The 20,633-nt window shown below is 40.2% G+C and overlaps 2 protein-coding genes across 4 annotated transcripts in view; one reads left to right on the top strand and one right to left on the bottom strand.

Annotated features, from left to right (window-relative positions):
- Window positions 1-1,109: 1,109 nt before the first annotated feature.
- CCNT2 (cyclin T2) lies at window positions 1,110-18,789 on the bottom strand. 3 transcript variants are annotated; one of them, XM_081871763.1, is made up of 10 exons: window positions 18,503-18,776; window positions 16,564-16,645; window positions 12,617-12,739; window positions 11,410-11,470; window positions 10,919-10,981; window positions 8,647-8,692; window positions 6,049-6,212; window positions 5,405-5,475; window positions 3,643-4,768; window positions 1,110-3,544 (listed from the first exon to the last, which is right to left on the bottom strand). In XM_081871763.1, exons 1-10 carry the CDS (start codon window positions 18,733-18,735, stop codon window positions 3,480-3,482), a joined length of 2,034 nt encoding a protein of 677 aa, XP_081727889.1. In that variant the 5' UTR covers window positions 18,736-18,776; the 3' UTR covers window positions 1,110-3,479. The 3 variants fall into 3 exon arrangements, 2 of the variants coding, with proteins under 2 accessions (XP_081727889.1, XP_081727888.1); XM_081871762.1 differs by having other exon boundaries at window positions 1,110-4,768; XR_014158899.1 differs by lacking the exons at window positions 1,110-3,544; window positions 3,643-4,768; window positions 5,405-5,475 and having other exon boundaries at window positions 6,073-6,212; window positions 8,331-8,692; window positions 18,503-18,789.
- A 274-nt stretch (window positions 18,790-19,063) lies between these two features.
- The window catches only part of TMEM163 (transmembrane protein 163), a 113,226-nt gene continuing 111,656 nt past the window's right edge, over window positions 19,064-20,633 (top strand). Inside the window, exon 1 of the mRNA XM_081873490.1 lies at window positions 19,064-19,353. Coding sequence (XP_081729616.1) covers window positions 19,348-19,353 — 6 coding nt within the window. The 5' untranslated portion in view covers window positions 19,064-19,347. The remainder of the gene's footprint in view (window positions 19,354-20,633) is intronic.

Genomic DNA, 20,633 nt, shown 5'->3' with positions numbered 1-20,633 from the left:
AGTATGCTCCTTTCATGGATTTAACGGAAGTACTCAGATTTTCCCATTTCTCATGCGCACCTTTTTACTTTGTGGAGTTCCCAATTATTTATCCCATTAATCACTCAAGTTTCCTTCACTTTGCAAAAATAGCCCAAACCACATTTTGTCAATAAATTTGTTCACATCAGATGCTACTCCTATAGGTGCATTCTATAATACATTCAATGCATGCTACCAAATATTATTACAATTACTTTCAACTTTTACTCTGCACAATGGTCATCTCCCAGTTATCTTTTTCTCCCTTGTCATGCTGGAGGGCCATTGTGGCATGGATAAACTCCCATGATTTTATTTATTTTGCATCAGCTGAGTTTATCAATTTCATAAGTGTGCATTTTTTGAATGAAGGGCATACTGAAACTTGTTTATTAAAATGCGAAATTTTCAAGTTGAGCTTGAATTTATGTGGCATGCTCTACTAAGAGTGCTTTAGGATACATGTTGGTCTAAATGTGAGAGATAAAGCAGTTTATTTGCAAAAGTGCTGTATCACCTACTGCTGCCCCCAAAAGGTATGTCACAATATCTTAAGCCTGACATAAATGATCTGTAAACTAATTTCAATTACTTATTGAAGAAAAATTGCAAACATCTAAGAAACCAAACCATGGTATTTTCATGGTTATTATTTAAGTCTTAAATTAACTCGAGTTAATTCTACACATCTTACTTTAGGCCAGCCCCTTGTGTTGTTTGCGTTTTAAGAGAATTTTATAGTTCTTTGGTACTTCTGCCGTTTATATTTTACAGACCTTTGTGGCAATTTGACTAGGCTCAAATCTCTTCAGCAGTTTTATCAAAACAGATCTAGAAGACGTGTGCCCCTCCAGATGTTAAGAGTACACCTCCAATCATTATTAGCCATGCTGGCTGAGGTGAGACCAACTGTATCTGGAAGGTCATGTTTCTTATCCAAGAATATGGCTATGAAAGGAAACACTCATTCAATCTTCAAATAGCAACATTTGCATTTATAGTAGGAGGACGGACCAATCCTATGGTCATTTGTAGAATACACAGGGTTGATTATAAGTACCTGAACAGAACCTCATTCAACTTATGGATTTCTGCAAAGGTAAGACAAGAGCTGTATGTTTATTAGGATATTTATCTGTCTTGTAACATGTATCCATTACATCCTCATGTAGTAATGGGTAAAAAGCATTCCAAGGCAAAGCTACAGGCTTGTAAGCAAATACTATGAGGCTTTGTAAATAAATTTTATTTAAAGTAAACATTTACTGTTTGTCTTCTTCCTACTGGGAATCACAATTTAAGACATTTTAATCTTGCTTACACCGTATGGCAAAAATTCTTCAGGATTTAATAGCATGGATGAGGTAGCGAATAAAGTCTAAAAAGGCTAAAAAATATGCAACAATGCAGGATCAAGTTTCACAATACAGGGTTTTAAGAAATATTCTTTCAATGTAAAAAGTTACAAGGGTGAAGAAGTTAACAGTTTTGGATGAGGCAGACTGTGAAGGGCTAAGGACTAGATTAAAATCTGAAGATACATTATTCATAGTGTCCATGTTCAAGAAGTGTTTAAAAAAGACACCCATAATTCAAATAAACGTCTTCAAGTATGTAGTACAAAGTTTTGCATTACTGGCGACTGAATATTACATAGTAATTGATGCACAAGTAGTTACATTATACTGTAACTACAAATTGGATACATGCTCAACAATTATCTAAAACACTTAGCTTAGTGTAGCTAACGGGGTTTAAACTTCAGATTTGCTGCTGAAGTGTTTATAACAAATTAGAGCATAAACTGTGCAAGAACAGATGTTTCCAAATAGTGAATCCCTCTCAGACACGAGGATAACTTAATAAAATCTTTACATTAAATACCCAGTAAGTAACACTTGCTACTGTACTGAATTTATGCTGAGGTAAATTCCATGCACTTAGGGTTAGCTGGTAAAATGGGACATCGGCTTTTAACAAAAACCCATCAACATTCACTACGGTCATCAATTGTTTAAAAAAGGCAGGTGAATGAAAACAGTAATATGACACTTACAGCCATAAAAATGTATACTAGTGGTTTAATTGGCGAGTGATTATTCAGAGCTGAAAAAACCTCCAGTTTTGTTATTACAATCACAAGTACAATTCACGTAGCATACGTGACAGTTCTTTTATTGTCTGAGATAAGGGAAAAGTTGGGATACCAATAATTGTATTTATTGCAAAGATAGTATTCCACCTGTAAAAGAAATATGGCATTTCACTCACATAACACACTTTTTTTTTTAAAGTCAAAACGTGGCTGTCTGTATGAAATGCTAATGGAAAACAGTGATCCCTGTTCACTAATAACTTAAGTTTTTTAAAAAACTTACTAATTTCACTATACGTTTACGTATTTCAGTTCTTAAATCACGTTAATCTATATAACCATTATTAACAGCTCTGTGTCTCTATTACTGCATCAAGCCAAACATTTAAATGCACTTTCACATCAAAAAGATTATATAAACTTTTATTTTTGCTTCCCCTTCTGAAAGCTACTGACATTTCAGCAGTCAACTTGGGTTTGTTTTTCTAATTAAAAAAAAAACTACAAATGGAGGCCTGAGCAGTTTTCACATTGCCTCACTGGAGATACTGTGTTGTGGCTGACCATCCATCCACACTTGGTACATGATCCCCAATGAGTGAAGTGCTCTCAGGAAGTGGCTCCCAATAAGGCCTACAGTTTAACAGGAAGTGCCACTTTTATTTATATTTCTGATTGACTTTGATACAAGGGGGGAAAGTTATGTATATTTGTCATACTTACAAGCAGCTCCAATCCTGAGTATTTATGGTTTATCTAAACATACAAAAATGTATGTACATTTCTCTCCACTTTTGTTGTAAACATTTGTCAGTATACTTTACATATCCCTTCTTTGAAACATGCAAATCATACATACAGTATAAATACACATTAAAAAAAATACACTCATTCATAAACTAAGCAACAAAAACTGTGGCTGGCATATTCAGTTATAAATAATCAATGTGCGAGGCATTCCATACAGCTAAGAGCAGCCATTCAAACCTACTGTTCTCATCTGTGTTTGTGGAAAATACTGTGATTTTTGCACCTTCCAAGTCATTTACAGTATTTATAACACTATCGTATGTGGAGATAGGCTCATTTACTATACCTCTTCTTCTCAGAGTGAAGGATAAAGCAGCACTTACATATATTATATATATTTATATATATATATATCTATATAAAGTAGGGCAGCAACTGCTGGGGTTGCGCTTATGAAGGTTTCCATTCTAATATTCTTAAATAAAAAAAGGAGAAAGGGACCAAAGCAACTGGTTACATATTCATTCCTTGGGCACTTAACAGTGAATCCAGCATGTCGAATGTGTCTTTGTAGTCCATATGCTGGCTGTTTGTACTGTACTCGTGACTGGCATCAGGACCGTTCTCCACAGGGTTCTTGTCCAGTTTCACGAGGGTGCTGAGATGTCCGTAGCCCACCTGGTATGCGACAGGGGGAGGAGGGGGTAAGGGAAGGTTAAAAACAGAGTTGAGAGAGGATACATACTGCTTAACAGAGGAAGAACTAGATGAACTACCTGAACTTTTGGAACTTTTGCTCATTTTGGAGTGATGGTTGTGAGAAGCATCATTGATGTACAGCCTCTTTCTTGAAGAGCCGGAAGTAGAGGAATTGGCATCACTGCTCAAGCCAACAGGACTCCTCAGAACAGCTGGCGTTAATCCATCACTACTATGTTTAGTGCCACCACTACTACTGCCACCAGTATGGGAATGGGAATGCTTATGACTGCTACCATGATGGCGGTTTATGGAATGTTCCTTGTGCTTTTCCTTGTTAACATGGGGACTAGAGTGCTTGCTTTTCCCACTGCCCTCATCTGATGAGCTATGCCTTTCTGAGGAAGAGACTTTGATTTTCATTTTCAGATCTTCTTTGCTCGAGTTCTTTTCTGTGGGTGGAATGGGTATCCGCAATTTGAGTGACCCGCCTTTTTCTTTTTTGTCAGGCATGTGTTTTTCAGGCTTCTCTGCATTTGTAATGGGAATTTTCATTTTAATAGGGGAAGTTACAGAACTGCTACTTGTTGCTTGGGGTTGAGTGTGCTTTTTGTATTGCTGTTCAGGGCCCATATAGTGTTCTCTTACATCCAGTTCGAGGGTTTCTAGCTTGCGTTTCTCTCTGTATTTATCCAACGACATTTTCTGAGGCATTATTACAGGTGCAGATGTCACCTGCCCATGGTATTTGTTTCCCGGTTTGTGCACAGTAGAATGCTCAGAGAGTTTGTCAGCTCTGTGATGTAATCCTGAATGTAACTGCAATGAAGTGCCTGGTTGAAAGTTTATGTTGAACTGTCCACCAGGCAGTGAAGTATCTGGTTTCTGAGAATACATCTGTTCTGTCCTTGTTTGATCTTGGTGCTGAGGCCACTCTTGATGTGCTGACAGACTGTAAGAAGAACCTGGCATTCCCGTGGCCAGTATTGCCAGATTTTCTTGACTATCTTGAACAGAGATACTTCCTGAGTTCAGAGGAACTGGGGCAGGAAATGTGGATGCAGATGGTTTTTGGAAAGTTGCATTTGCAGATACACCAGCAACAGCATCTACTAAAATGGAATTCTGAACCAAAGATGAACCAAGAAGGGAGTTATCGGATGCCTGACCATCTCCTTTAGGTTTCCTTGCAGCCTGATTAGCCTACACAAGGATAAAAGTGTAAAATTAGGACATAATATGAAGTGTAACATCTACAAATACATCTGGCAGTCAGTAGAAGCTACTCAGTTCCAAAACTGAAGAACATGATGCAACTGCAATTAGTTATTTTACTCTGAACCTTGACAAAGAACATTGAGCTCAAAAGCTCAGTGTTTTTGAACATCAGTTGGCTAAATAAATAAATAAATAAATCACTTGGATTAAAATTTCCCTTATGCAAACTTCTGCTGGGGGAGATGATTAACATAAATTCCTCCTTTACTCTGCACATCCTAAACACCTGTTCGGGTTAGAAGACCCTCTAGAACAGTGTGAGGATACAACAAAAGGGAAATTGGCACTTCCCCTCTCCTTTCCTCAAGTGGAAGCCTCATCTCGAATTAAGATGCTACCATTTGTGGTAGGGTAACTCTGGGTCTAGCTTACTACATGTCGTTTTCACAACTGTTTTATAGTTGTTATAATGAAGATTTTATTGGTTAAATTACTGGAACATCAAAATTCACCTAGCAAGTGATAGGTTGGATGCTGGCTTTCAACAAAGCTGAAAGCAGATCAGCAGATGCTTACATATAGTATAGATGAAGCAGTTTCTTTACCACAAGAATCTCTTACCCTCCAATTTCGAATCCTCTTTAATCTATTGGGAGTTTTCTCCAGTATCTGAAGAAACTCATGTGTCAGCTCTGTGAATGAAAACAAAATTAAGTGAAACATCTAAATAACTAGCTCAATTCCTATTAGCAACTTTCAGCACTTTTTAATGACTAGACTTAACAAAATTTATATAGAATACCACTTGATTGTAAACCCCACCCGAAGTGGCTATCTATTCAATCAAAAGAACCTTACGTATGCCTAAAACTAGTTTTCTAAGTCACTGCTTAAGATACTTTTTTTTGGGGGGAGGGGGGATTTAAAAAGTAATGGAGGGAATACAATATATTTTAATGCCACTCCTCAGTATAAACCTCCAGCGTGATCCACCCTGGTAAATACACACCCACACCCAAAACAGTAAATGTAGCATTATTTTTAAAAGTCAGCATTTTTAAAAAAGTGTTAACATTCAGCATGGATGAAGCTATAATAAAAGAAACTTGCATTACATACTGAAATGGTAAAAACCTAGTTTGCAGGTAACTGCTGGATAAATGCCTTTTTAGCCATCATGGTAAAGGTTAACAGGAATGTCACAAACAAAATAACTAGAAACACAAATTTAAATAAAAGAATAAAGGAAAACAGATTTTACTTACCATCAAGTAATTCTAAAGTAACAGAAGGATCTACATATTCCCACCAATGCTTTCCATCAGTTGATACCGGAATCTCCCAGTTGGACCACTTGCAAGCCAAATGTATGCAGACACATGCTATCACAGTTGGTTTGTATTGAAGACAAAATGTAGTAAGGTGCAGACTGTAGTTGGAAATGTTTCACAATGGAAGAACAAACGTCAAACATGGAAAAGAACAAAAAACAAGAAGAGAGCACTTATCACCACAGTATTCAAGGTATATATTATTAAGCTATAAATGTTTGGTTTTTTTTAATGTACAACTTTGGGACTTTATATTAAAAAACAAAACATACAGGTATTCATACACAATAATTTAGATCTGTTTCTGCTGATAAAATGGAAGAACTACTACAGTATTCTGTTCTTCCAGCAGTACAGGAACTTAATACACAAGGAAATAAAAATATTAGCATTCATAAATATCAATATTGATGGAAAAATATACTCCTTCAAATTTTATGGCATTGTAATGTAGGCTTCATTTTGAAAGTTAGTGAAGTAACGTGTAAAGTAACATGTAGGGGGAAAATGAAATCCCTGCCAGTCCAGCCTGCAACATAGTTTGCATTAGTCAAGTCAACCAAGTCATGATCAAGTAAAAAATTCTAGCTGGAAGCAACACAACTGTGGAAATTCCATGTTCTAGCATTGATTTGAAATTTGAGCTAATGGAAAGATATTCATTCTAACAAGTGTGTCTGCCCTAGCAAGTACTTATTAAACAAATATTTGATTATGTGCATATTTACACTAACTATGTCCTAGACCCAGAGATTTAAGCAGAAAAACAATTCCATTTAATCAAGGCAGCCCCACCCAATTCCTCTCATTTCCTTGTCTACTGCAACCTTCAGTGGCCTATCCCAAGCTGTTTCATAGGGTCCACTGTGCCTTAGGATTGGCTTGAGGTGGTGGTGGTGGGGTGGATCCTGGAAAGCCCTGCTGCATGAGCAGAGTTCCACTTTTATTTTCTCTGGATCCAACAACATGAGCTTAAAATCACATGCGCCTTTCTTTTCTCCACACCATAATCAGTTCATAATTAATCATTCAAACTGCAAGCCAGAATAACATAGGCATTTAGTTCCTCTTTCATCTCCTCAAACCCTCTTAACAATATCACTTTGAGGGGAGATCATTATTTCCTGTATCCTTGCCACACAATGGATCTCTTCCCAGGTCTTCAGATTTTTGCTTACTTATTTTCAAAATTCATCATTTCCCCCTTCTAAACCCTCATTTATATTCTCCATTACCCTGTTTACTTTACTGTAGGCTTCTGCTCACTCTTTTTATTTCATTCAATCAAACCAATGTCTGAGTTATATCCCTAATGTCTCTCTAATGTCCTAATGTTCTCTCCATTTGTTTAACTCTTAGATATTATTTATAAAGTCGTCTTCTTTCACCATTCCATTTCATATCCGCTTCACATAAGTTAAACCTGTTATCCTCTCTTTTGCCTCTGGCTTTCATGCTCTCTCCAAGGCTGGAACTGTGCATCAGAATACAAATTAACCTATCTCCTTTTTGCAAAGTCTACTTTTTTCTATAAAATTAATGACTAGGCTGGTAAACATACTGATAAAACCCCTATCACACAGCCAGGAGAAATAATAAATCAGGATATAGTGTCACTTCCCCCAATTCCTGACTGGTCTTTATCTATGAACCATGAACTGTGAATTAAAATCTAATGATTAATAACAAAATAAGACAACTTCAAACCAGTGGTCATGACTCAAGCTTATTTTAAATCAGTTAACAAGACAGGAATTGGGGAAATAACAACTAAACACTGTTTACTCCTCCTCCCAGCCATGCAGTAGTTGAGAGGAGCAGTCAAGACCAAGGCTTTGCTTAGGCCAGCAGATTTTTTTAAAACCCACAATTTTTCCATGCGAATGTCATCTGGGCACTTTCCTGAACACTTGAAATTTATTTACATCTCTCTTCCAACTATCCATTTTACTGAAAACTGAAAACCTACTGGCCAGAGGTCATTTCTGACCAATTAATAGTAGAGCTTTTTTCCCACACAAATATGTTAAAGAACTAGCCAGCTTCTGCACTGCTAAATGTCTTATAGACTAGTTCTAATGTAGCTGTAACAAAACTTTTTTTTTTACTACAGCTGTTATTTGATTTCTTTTTAGAAAAAACAATGCTATTTTATTTTCATTAAGAAAAAAATGCCATTAACTACAAGGGTAAACTAGAAACAGCTTTGTACTTACCAAGATGCTCGGATTTCTAGGTTAAGTTTATCTCTCTGTAATCTTTAGCTGCTATTCAGGCTACCATTTTTAGACTTATGCACTCACAATCGAGAAAAAGTCACCAGAAAGCACCACTACACTTCACATCGTGCATTTAACCCCTTTGTGCCATTAGGCCCTTGTACAATACACCGCACTGCAGACAGGAAGGTACCACCACAGTAGATGGCCCAGTCGCCTGTTGCAACAAGGGTTCGACACAGGTAGGGGACCCTGCAGTAAAGGAAGCTATAGTGTGCTACAACAGTGCAACAAAGAGGTTCAGGATAACAACCTGTTGGTAGCCATGAAATAGGATGTCTGTGCCAAATCCTTGCTTGCTGTAAGAAAAAAAGAAACAATGAAATTAGACACCAGTATAGTTAATTCCCCAAACTAAAATGCTTTCTATGTGAAGATAATACAAGCGGCCCACTTGCAAATGAACACAATGCAAGCCATTGCCAAGGCAAAGTTTGTGTTTACTCAGCTACTCTTCAAACTAACTCTGCTACAAGGTTTCTTGAAACATGAATTTATTTATTTATTTAATCAAAGCAACACAACAAGCTAGCCAGCACTTCAAGCTAATTCAACTAATATGTTTTGAGGTAATTCAAATTGTCTTCATAGCCTGAGCCTTACAACTCAACTACTAATAGGTTTGCTCTAAGTAAATCATAGATGACCTCCATCTTGCCAATAAAAATGAAGCTGGAGGTCAGCAAAAAACATCTGATTCTCTATAGTTTTCAGTGGTCACCACCAGTTTTTCACCCTGCCATCACCATTACTCTAGCAAAAGGAGGCGGCCCTCAGTGTCAGCCAACCTAGAAACTCAGCGTAACATTATGTTGATGATGTACAGATTTTTCCATCTTTGCTTTAGCACTGCTGACCCTTTAAGGAAGACAGCTCACAACAGCACCTGTCCACTAGACAGGTGGGCATGGTTTGGGGAAAACGGCTTACAGGCCAAACTGGATGCTCTGGCAGACCAAGACTGGCCCACAGGCTGGAGGCTCCCCACTTATATTGTAGGATGTCATTACAGTGGTACCTCGGTTTAAGAACAATTTGGTTTACAAACTCTGCAAAACCGAAAATAGTGTCTTGGTTTGAGAACTCTACCTCGGTCTAAGAAGGGAATCCAAACACTGGAAGGGCACTGGCGGTGGGAGTCCTCATTAGGGAAAACGCGCCTCGGTTTAAGAACGGTTCTGGTTTAAGAACGGACTTCCAGAATGGATTAAGTTTGTAAACCGAGGTACCACTGTAGTTCTTTTAATTTGTCAAATATTGATGTCACAACATTAAAAGAAGATTTCTGATCATGTATTCTCCAATCCTGCCCCTTTGAAAGGTGGTGGCAGTGTTGGGATAAAGAACGGCTTCTTCAAAATTCACAAGGTAAAAAGAGACTAAACTGCGCTTTCTCAAACAACTGTCTTCTTCACCTGCACTTTTTCAGATGATGAACTTTTTGAAATAATGTATGTGAAAGTAGGGAAGCAGATAAAGACCTTCTTATAGGCTATCAATGTTTGTAAGATGGTGACCAGCAAATTCGAATAAACTGATGGATCAGAAAGACTGAGGAAACAAATGCAAAAGCCATTATATATAATGCTGTCTTGCTAAATTCTTCTAATTTAAAATAATAGTCACCTAAAAAAACAACCACCTTTTAAGGTATTACCATAGCATCTTAATTCTAGCCATTCGTTTTCAGGCAAGTACAACTTAAAAAAGAAAAATCAGGAGTCGGGAGCCTGGGAGTCCTTGGCTTAATTTCATGGAGCTAGAAAGGAGGACAAAACGTGGGGAGTAGGGGGTGCGGCAGAAAGAAAAATGAGTGCCTCCTCCCACTTCTGGTACTAGGTCCATACATTTTTTACTCCAACGCTACCTACCACAGACTACTCAGAAGGAATATAGCCCCAGACAGAAAAAGGTTGCCCACAACTGTCTAAAATTCAGGGAACCTTGGCTCAGTTCTCACTATGACTGTGACACATCATTTAATCCATATGCGGTCCAGAAATTAGGCAGGTCTACCTCATTAAAAAGAAAGAATAAAAATAAATATATTACAATTGAATAAGATGGGAGGCCTAGGAGAAAAGTATTTGCAGATCTAGAAAGGGAAAAGAGAGTCAGAACAGTTAATGCTGTGAAAACTGACCAATGCTTCAGAAGCAACTATGTATTGCAAGTACTTAATAATTTCCATCTATGGCCTGTTGTCTGCCTTGCTTTGCAAAAAGAAAAATCCTTTATCCCCAATTCCATTGATTGTATATGGATGTCTACCTTATTCTCTGATCATCTTACAGCAAAATCACCCGTATCAGCAATATCTACAAAATATGTACCTGGAGGGCCAATTTTTACTTTAAAAACACACCATACAACTTATAATCTACATATCCTTTATAGATCCAGGTAAAAACAAAACCTAGTAATGATTTACTCACAGCAGAAGTAATATTCCAGAAACAGTTTTAGTAAGTCACACCACCTTCCTACAGAGATGTAGGGAAAGAATCAGTTAAATTGTTACTGACCTCTCACTAACTGCGTACATTTCACAACATCTGTGTGTGGATGCTCAATGGTAATCTCAAAACCTGAAAAATTAAATGTGTTATTTCACAAACTTACATTATATATGTCCATAAATTTAAAAGTACCTGGGGTCATGTTTCTTTCAAGTGCGTAATAATCTCATAATGGACTACTAAATTAAGTTTAGGGTACTTGCATTGAATTTTTTTTTAAAAAAAAATGCAAGCAGTTATACTGCTTAGTTACTATGTGTACATTTATTGCAGTAAGTGTGATTATACTAGATTAACTCTGAAAGGACAGGCTATAAACATGGTGAAAAGACAAGAATAAAATGGCTTCTATGATCAGATTTCTCATAATATGTATGTTGTGTGTCCATCAATCAAATATGTAAGTATTCTATTACTGAAACTACACTATAATGTGAAGATATTACTGGCTATACAGGTGCTTTCAGAATATCATTATATACATTTAATATACTTACCTAAAGTTTGAAGCATTATTGTTTCAAGTATAACCAGCTCTTGGGCCTGCTGAAGGTATGCCTAATAATAAAGAAAAATGCTGAAGCATCAATACAGCAACTTTAACAAGTTAATACAGTGGTGCCCCACAAGACGAATGCCTCGCAAGACGAAAAACACGCTAGATGAAAGGGTTTTCCTTTTTTCGAGGCGCTTCGCAAGACGAATTTCTCAATGGGCTTGCTTCGCAAGACGAAAACGTCTTGCGAGTCTTGCGATTTTTTTCACTCCCCCCCTTTTCTAATCCGCTTTGCCGCTAATAGTGCTAATCCGCTAATAGGGTTGCTTCGCAAGACGAAAAAACCGCAAGACAAAGAGACTCGCAGAACAGATTCTTTTCGTCTTGCGAGGCACCACTGTAATACCAAAGTATTAACCAAATAAACTGATTGGCTATCAACACTTATTTTGGGGTATACATCACAGTCACCAAGACAGCAAGAAACTATTTTCTCTCATGCTTTTGTTTCTTTCATGATGTCTTAAAACACACAGTTCTGATTAGTCTCAACATAACAGTTGTCTCTAATATACATAGCAATATTGGGGATGTTCAGATATTTATTTCCCTTTCTTACCTCTAAGCATAGTGAGATCAGAAATGGCTCCTGGGTTCAAACCCTCTTCTCAACATTTTTATATTTCCCTCAACTGTATGAAAAGGCAATGCTTGAACAGAGTATGTTGTTTGTATATGTCCCTAACCTGCAAAGTGCTTAAATAAATGCACAACACCCAGTTTAAGTTTTGAAAGGAGCTCAATACAGGAAGGAAGGAGGCACATTGAGATTCCTGCTCTCATTGCATGTAGAGGTGAGATGGAGAACATAATGTCTGAATAGCTTAATATTTTATGAGAAGAGATGGTCATCGGAGGGAAGTAGAAAAAATGTGTAATATGGCAAAATCTGCCAATAAAGCAAAAAACAAGCATTTTTCCCCAGTTGGAAGAAACATTTTTTTTCCAATTAAAAAAAGTATTTTGATTTCAATTATTAGGACAGGCTGCATTTAATATCATTTAATATTAAGTAGAAATGTATTATCTGTGAATTCAAATATGCAATGGGAAGGAACAACGCAGCTTACAATTCTGCCAAGACTAAAGGAAAAAGCTGGCAGTTTTAAAGTGTCAGTTATGCTTTATGAAGACTAAGGTGTACGTACATCACTCTTTGTGTCCAGCTCTTGATGATGAAGGCAAGCATGTGCTACTTTGATAACATGTTCGAGTTTTCGTGGCTGTTCTTCCACTTTTGCAGCCAAAAATAATGCAGTAGGAGATATAATCTGTCAGACAAAAAATGCTTCAGTCAGAACAATGTTGCAACACATCTCCCATAAGATTAGTTACCTCTAACAAATGGGTAAATCTTAAAACAAGTGTGATAAAGCCTTGTGGAAGTTGAAAATTACTCTACGTTCTGCTATCTAGAAATATTAGAATGTAGCACTTTTCCTGAAATAGCCTTTATAGAATCAATGAAAGCACAAGACTTACTGAAAGTGTTTAATATCCTATGCAGCAAAGATTGCCAATATGTATTTATCTTCATTTCTACTGTTTCAATGCAACAGGTGAGAGGATGCAACTGCTTCAAGTCTTGCAGCCAACTGTTATTTGAACCAAAGTTTGAGGTATAACTATTTTTGTCACTTAGACATGGTGTTAATTGCTCAACCCATTCTCTAATTATGTTAGTCCTCCCCTCAAAGGTATGCTATGATTTAAACCAAGGCAACCAGTACAACTGTGGATGTTCTATATATCAAAAAGATAGGGAGCATGACCCTGCCAATTCTCATGTACTCCCTAGTACAGGAGAGCTTTCAATCATTCTAGATCACTGTTGTGGGCAAGGAGATAGTACCAAGGTAGGGTGTGATTCAGCTCCTACTGAACAAGAAGGCTCCAAATGATGGTACACAAAACTCCTGGACTGCCTCAGGTGAGTTATCTTGTGGAGTTCCACAGGGTTCTATCTTATCTTTTAATATCTATAATAAATCATTAGATGAGTTCACCATGGGTTTGGGGGCATGGAGTCATTAGTTTGCTAATGGCACTCAGCTCTGTTTTCCCATTCTGTTTGCATCAGGCATGCCAATGATGTTCTTGCTTGGTTGCTTAGGCTCAGTGAGGGCCTAGATGGGTGTGAGCAACCCAGATAAGTATCACATATTGACACTGGGCAGTTTTATTGATCAGGGCTTAGGAACAATTCCAAAATTTAAGGAAGTCACACCCAACACTGCTTTTGAATGTCCACATGGAGCTGTGGCTAGGAATGTAGCACATCAGTTTTGGTTGATATGCCAGCTCTACACATTGAGACTAAGCATCTGTCACTGTCACACAGAACATGGCAACTTATTTCAACTACTATAATGCCCTTTGAAGTGTGGCTGCCACTGGGCACTGAACAGAAACCTCAGATGGCCTAGGGTGCAGCAGCACAAAATGGTGAGTCGCTGGGAGTTGGTGATATCATTTACTCATGAATTCCAGTGTTGGTTTGTGTCCAGGCCTAGGTGTTTGAACATCAATCCCACCCACCCCCAGCATAGTTGATGGGAATTGTTGTCCAAGCACATCTTAAGGGCACCAGGTTGTTTGAGAATATGGAAAGTACAGTTCTTGACATTTGAACCTGAGTCAAGACTGCTTTCGAAAGCACCTTCTCAAAAATACTGCCCCCTCCCTGCAAGGAGTCAAAATCAGCAGAAGAGATGTTGCCCTTGGTGCTGCCATCATATGAAGTGAATATATCTAACCTCAAACAAGCATATTTTTGGTGATGGTATCTGAACTGTACAATTCCCTCCCTTAAAGTGTCCCACCAGATGCTTTCCAGAATTTGTGAATGTATGATATATCAAGCCTTTACAAAGTTTTAATTCTGTTTCCCTTTCCCCCAAGTAGTGCTCTAAGCCAGTGTTTCCCAACCTTGGGTCTCCAGCTGTTTTTGGACTACAACTCCCATCATCCCTTGCTAGCAAGACCAATGGTCAGGGATTTGTAGTCCAACAGCAGCTGGAGACCCAAGGTTGGGAAACACTGCTCTAAGCAACTGATTTCTCCATACTTGGATCCTAAAGTTATTTAGCTTTGAAGCAATTAGCATTCTGCCACCAATGTTTACAGTTTCTCCAAGATATTAAAGCATGGCAGCCCGCTAAAGTTCCTTGCAAAACAGTAATATCTTCTGCCCATTTACTGCATTTTCTCTTTTGTCCTAAAAAAAAGCCTTTTATAACAAAATTTAGCCACAAGTAGTATCATGTCCAAACGCTTTTAAAGAATATCTAACACCAATGAATCCTTATGGGATACACTGTTTACATTACAGCTATTTATCAGAATAACCATAGAATCTATTCAGTAGCAGTGAAAAATAGGAAAAAAACAGTATTAGAATCACAGGTTCCTACTGTGTTTGTACTATTTCAACCAAACAGTCTATGTTTCTTAAAGCAAAATTTAAGTTCTCTTAATATGGCTAACACACACTATCAGCAAGAGAGAAGGATGCTACCTATAACCATCAAGCTCCATCTGCAATATCTAGCCTGTCAACAAACCATGACCATTTCTGGCTGTTACAGAAGACAGAAGTACTTTGTCTAGGTGTCCTGAAGTTTCTAAGCTACATAAGCTGCCAACAAGCTGACTAAACAAAACCTATGATTGCTGGAATAACAAAGCAAGAATAATACCAGAAACTAGACTCTTGGTCAGAGCACCATATTCAGCACCTTGGCTGCAAGCAAAGGGGGAGCTTGCTTGTAGAAATGACAAACCACATGTACAACCAGGGTTTTCTTTCTACCCTTGCAATATCAATAGCTTGTCTATGCAAGTACAGTCGTACCTTGGCTCCTGAACGCCTTGGTACTCGTACATATTGGCTCCCAAACGCCAAAAACCCAGAAGTGTTCCGGTTTTCAAACCTTTTTCGGAAGCCGGATGTCCAACATGGCTTCCACTTGAATGCAGGAAGCTCCTGCAGCCAATCGGAAGCCGCACCTTGGTTTTCAAACCATTTCAGGAGTTGAACGGACTTCCGGAACGGATTAAGCTCAAGAACCAAGGTATGACTGTATGGCCACAATAACTACAACAAAACTGCAGCTATGCACACAACTGCTTCATGTGTATGCACTACTTTGGATCCATGTTCAACACTACAGCATTTTTATTTCTTATATCCCAGTTTCAAAAATACTGCATTTTATCACTCATTACAAAAATGTAAGCATTCATTATCCACTCCAAACGATACAAAATTAGATAAGGGGCACTTACTTACAATAAACTCCCACTGTGTTTATGCTAATTACATTTGTAAAGAAATTTCATTACTGAACTTTTTAGAAATACCTTTAAGGCTCTTGTTAGTTTCTGGAGGACATAAGAGACTGCAGCTTACAAGGCACATTGGCACAGGTCTATCAGGTTCCAATTTCATTATGAACCACAAACTCCACTCCAGTTTATAAGCAGCTGGTGTTGTATCCAACATTCTGTAAGCAGAAGTCTGTATAGCCAGACTTCCCCTTCCTCTCCTCCCCTGACACCCACAAAAATCTTCTATGGAGAGTCTTCTCAAACTTCTGGAGATTTTCGGGGGGGGGCGCACAGGGAAAAGTTTCACCTCACAAGTGGACATGTCTTGTATTAAAGGGACAGGAATACTGGACACTGCCCATGGCTTCCAAGTACTGCTATTATGCATCCTTCACTGGCATTAATGCCCCCCAAATGAACTGATTGGAGCATGAATTATCCAAACTCTCTTAACTCACAGAGCTGTGAAAGAATCTCCCTAACCATGGCCATCCACTCATTGGAGAGTCTAAGCAAGACACACACTCACCTAAATCAAAATCAGCACAGCATTTTAGTTCATGAAGAGATACTAATAGTAAACAAGATTTTATAAATGAGATTCTCTTACCATAGGTGACTACTTACAAGCAGAAATAACAGACTGAGACTAACTAATGTCAAAGAAATTTTTAAATAAATGCTACATATCCCACAAACAGCACTGTTCTTACAAAGGCTTAGATGTATAAAAGCTTAAAAAAAAAAAAGGCTTAGATGTACTTACATTTCTATTAAATTTTGTGAAGGAATGATGCATATAAAACCTGTGCATGTAAACAATTGCGGTATTAATTGTAAGTTGAGATCTAAAAAGAGAGTTAAGGAAGATTTGTTTAAGTACCCAAATTAGAATTCTCTCTCCAAGTGCTTAAATTGAACCATAAGACACAATATGTAAAAGACAAGACTAATTTATTTTCATTTCATTCAGATATAACTTTAAAATATCTGTTAAATTAACAGGGGAACACACTATATAAACCAAACTTCAATAGGCTGTATCTAGTCCAGGGCTCACAGATAAAGAATTGTGCCCCCATCCCCCAAAGGGTAAAACCACTCGCAAGAAAGGCCGGAATGTAGGGCAAGAAGCTTCATTGGGAGTGGTGAATTCAGAAAATCAGGAATGGTGTGTTTGAAATCACACTGCATTGGCTGTAACTTATTCATATTTTTAAATTAATACTAATTTTTTTTTACTTGTACACAGCCATTCTGGGTGGTTGGTACGTTGTCATTGTTGATATTTTTCAAAGATGTATACTAAAGCTTTCAAGATTTTCAGATTATTCCACATTTTAGTCTACATTATGTTTGTTGGGAAAAGCCACACAAAGTTTGTTGTTTTAGAAATGATTAACTTTCTGCAAGTATTCCTAGTGTAGGAAACTGTAAATAAGTCTTCACTGTAAATCTAGAAAAGCTGTTGCTAATCAAGGCATCCAGTCACATATTCACAAGTATAGACAATGTTTATTTGTCCAACAAGAACACACAGTGGGTTCACAAAGTTATCTACACAGGACTTACAGGAAATTTGTGATGGGTTATTAAACTTTACTGTAATAAGTTTGTTGCAGTCTGTGAAAGTGGGTTTGAGGATAAAGTTAGCCTACTAGTTAATATACCCAATGGGGGGAAATGTTTGTTCAACCTATTATAGCAGATTATCCTTGCTAAAAATAATAATTAAAACATCTGTGATTATGTCTAAATTCTGCAGAGAAAGAAAGTTTTTAGAATAAGCCTGTCATCATTCCTGATTTCAGACAACTGAAGGCGTTGTATAGAACACCCAATACATTCTACAGTGCCTAACTTTTCTTTTGAGATAATGGACTATTTGCAGTACTTTGACCATTTTTTATTTTATTTCAGAACAAGAATGGGGGGGAGAGCATTTGCTAGGCTGCGGAAAGGCTGCCCTGTGTGATCTCCTCAATCCACATGCTAGGAGAAGCATCAAATCTCCTCCACTTGAATGTGTGTAGGGAGGGGCAGGCTTCTGTTCCTTTTCATACCTATCTCAATTATTCTCAATTTACAAAAAAAAAAACAACCAACCCACATAGCTTAAACTAACAACTTGCTATCTAAACCTGAGATTAAGAAGACGAAACCCTATCACGTATGCACAAAGCCATTACTGAACAGTTTAGCTGAAACAAGACGGCTGCTCTTCAAAAGGCCCCCTTTTGAGACGCTAGCCCATAGTTTCTCTGCGCCAAGAGGCGACAACTACAAAAAAAAGCCTCATTTTCAGCCCCGCACAGAACTCACAAGCCACACAAACACACACGAGGCAGTACAGGTCACCTCGTGGCAGCAGGATCTGGGGCCTGCAAGGCCATCGCGCCGAGCCGTTAACGCAGCCGCCGAACAAAACCCTCCCTCCCTCCCTCCCCGACTCCCGGGGGATCCTGTGGCGCCTGCCTCCCTCCCACCCACCCCCTCAGCCGGAGAAGAAGGGAAAAGGCGAGCCAGGAGGAGGAGGAGGAGCCAGATCAGGCGAGGCCTCCTCGGCTCTCCAAAGGGGCCGCCTGCCTGGAGGAAAAACTCGGGCTGGGGGTGGGGAGCAGCCGGAGAGGGTCTTTCTCGTCCCTTTAGGCCCGCGACCACCCCTCCCCGTCCCTCTGCCCGCCGCCTTCGCCCCAGAAGGATACACGTTGAGGCGCTGGCCCATGTCCTGGATGAGGTTGGCTGCCTGCTGCCGGTACGAGAGCTCCTTGTCGGCCTCGACGCCGCAGCGGCGAGACGGCGTGTTCTCCAGCTGCTCCCGGCTGAAGAACCAGCGAGGGGTTCCCGGGCCGCCGCCTCCGCCTCCGCCGCTTCCTCCGCCAGCCCCGCGCGACGCTGAACTCGCGCCAGGTCCGGAACCCGCCACAGCCGCCGCCATGACACAACCACTTCCTCCTCCTCCCGCAGCGGCAACCGGCACGCCCGACTCCGCCTCCTCCTCCTCCTCCTCCTCCGTCGCGGCCTCTCTCGCGAGAACTCAGAATCGCGCGAGGAAGAGCCACGGGGCTTCCGCTCCTCTCCGGCTTTATGTATGCATACATAAATGAACAACAACACCTCGAAACCATAGAGTTGTCCATAGACTCTGAATGAGCCGCATTCAGTCGGCAAGGGCGCGCGTTACTCTTTGGCTGTTCTCTCTCTATGATATGGTGCAGCTCGTCTTCAGATTTTGCCTCAGCTTTAGAGGAGTCGAATTGTAGCAGCAATACGTACAGTATTGAGTCCTGCCGGCTGCTGCCTGGAGGTTTATCTTCTCGGTTCCTTTACTCCTCCTTACCCGCCTTTTCTTTCCCCCTCAAGGCAAAATGTAAGGGAGGAAAAGGCGGATTTCAGCGCCGCTGTGAAATTTAAGGCGGTCTGATGCGAAAGGGGACAGGTCTGAGCGCTCCATGATATGCTCAATTCAGTGCAGACATTTGCTGTGTTCTATTCACTTGAATGCAGACACGTGGCCCTTCCACTACTCTGACCGTAGCCCTATGCAGACATGGGGGTAAGCCTGACTGAACGCAGTGGGGTTTACTTACAAGGAAGCATGAATGGGCTTGTATGAATGGGGCTGTAAGTAATGGTGCTGAAGCAGGGCACCGTTCCTTCCTTCCTTGAGATATCCTCCTTCTGCCCACCCAGTTGCTAAGTAGCAGTTTGAGTAGGTAACTGTCAACTGGGCCTCAATGAAAGGAAAGCAGGAGCTTGGAGGAAGGGTTTTATTCGTGAGTGTTATGTAGTGAAGTTTCACCCTGGGCCAGCAGGGGGATACTGTATATAGTTTTCACTCAGGTCTGTAGATAGTTTTCCCTCAGGTCCGCGTCAGTTATTTTAGGCGGGAACTCTGGGCTGTTGTTGTTACAATGTTGACAGCCGGCTGCCTATAAAAGCAGGCCGGCTGAGCTGTTTGCAGTCAGTTCTATTCCAGCTTACGAAATAAAGAGCTACTTGGAGAAATCGCTGTGTCGTCTGCTATGTCAACCCACAACTTAACACTGGCGACGAGGATGGGATGGATGGACATCAGAGCACAGCCAGATGCGGCCAGCCTCTGAACTGAGCAGAATCACAGAGCGAAATCACTGAGCGAAATCACTGGACAGAACCAATTCAGAGCTGACTGTTCTGGCTAGAGCACTGTGTTCCATCCTTCGCCCTTCACGCCGGCATCGGAATCATGGCTTCACTTGTGCCTCTACCGCCGTTTGCGCCAGCCTCTGAATCATGGGATTCCTACCTCGCTCGGTTCGACTGCTACCTCCAAGCCAACGAGCTGACAGCAGTATCAAAGGATCGTAAGCGGGGCCTATTCCTCAGCCTCTGTGGGCCTGAGGTGTTTGAGACGGCCCGAGCATTGGTTGCGCCCGAAGCAGTCCAGGCAACACCATGGGACACGATCCAAGAGAAGCTCCGCAACCACTACGCACCAAAGCCGTCCAAGATTGCTGCCCGCCATGCGTTCTACCACCGGAACCAGGCAGAGGGGGAGTCAATCAACAACTACACCACCGCCCTGCGACAGGCTGCAATGCACTGTGAGTTCCGAGACTTAGACGATGCCCTGATGGATCGAATCGTCTGCGGGGTCCGGGACATCCATCTGCAACGGCGTCTCCTCGCCAAGCCAGACCTCACGCTGCAGAAAGCCATTGAGGAGGCTGTGGCATCAGAAGCTGCTGAACGCTCCGCCCAGGAGATCCGCAAGTGCAGCAGCCCGCGTCTTGCTAGGGAGCCAGTTCCGGTGCATCATGAAGAGGCCAGCAGTGATGAGGCATCCTCCAGTGA

The sequence above is a fragment of the Podarcis erhardii genome, assembly GCF_964252035.2.
Source record: "Podarcis erhardii genome assembly, chromosome: 1".
Taxonomy (NCBI): Eukaryota; Metazoa; Chordata; class Lepidosauria; order Squamata; family Lacertidae; genus Podarcis; species Podarcis erhardii.
This window is presented reverse-complemented; position numbering and strand designations above follow the sequence as displayed.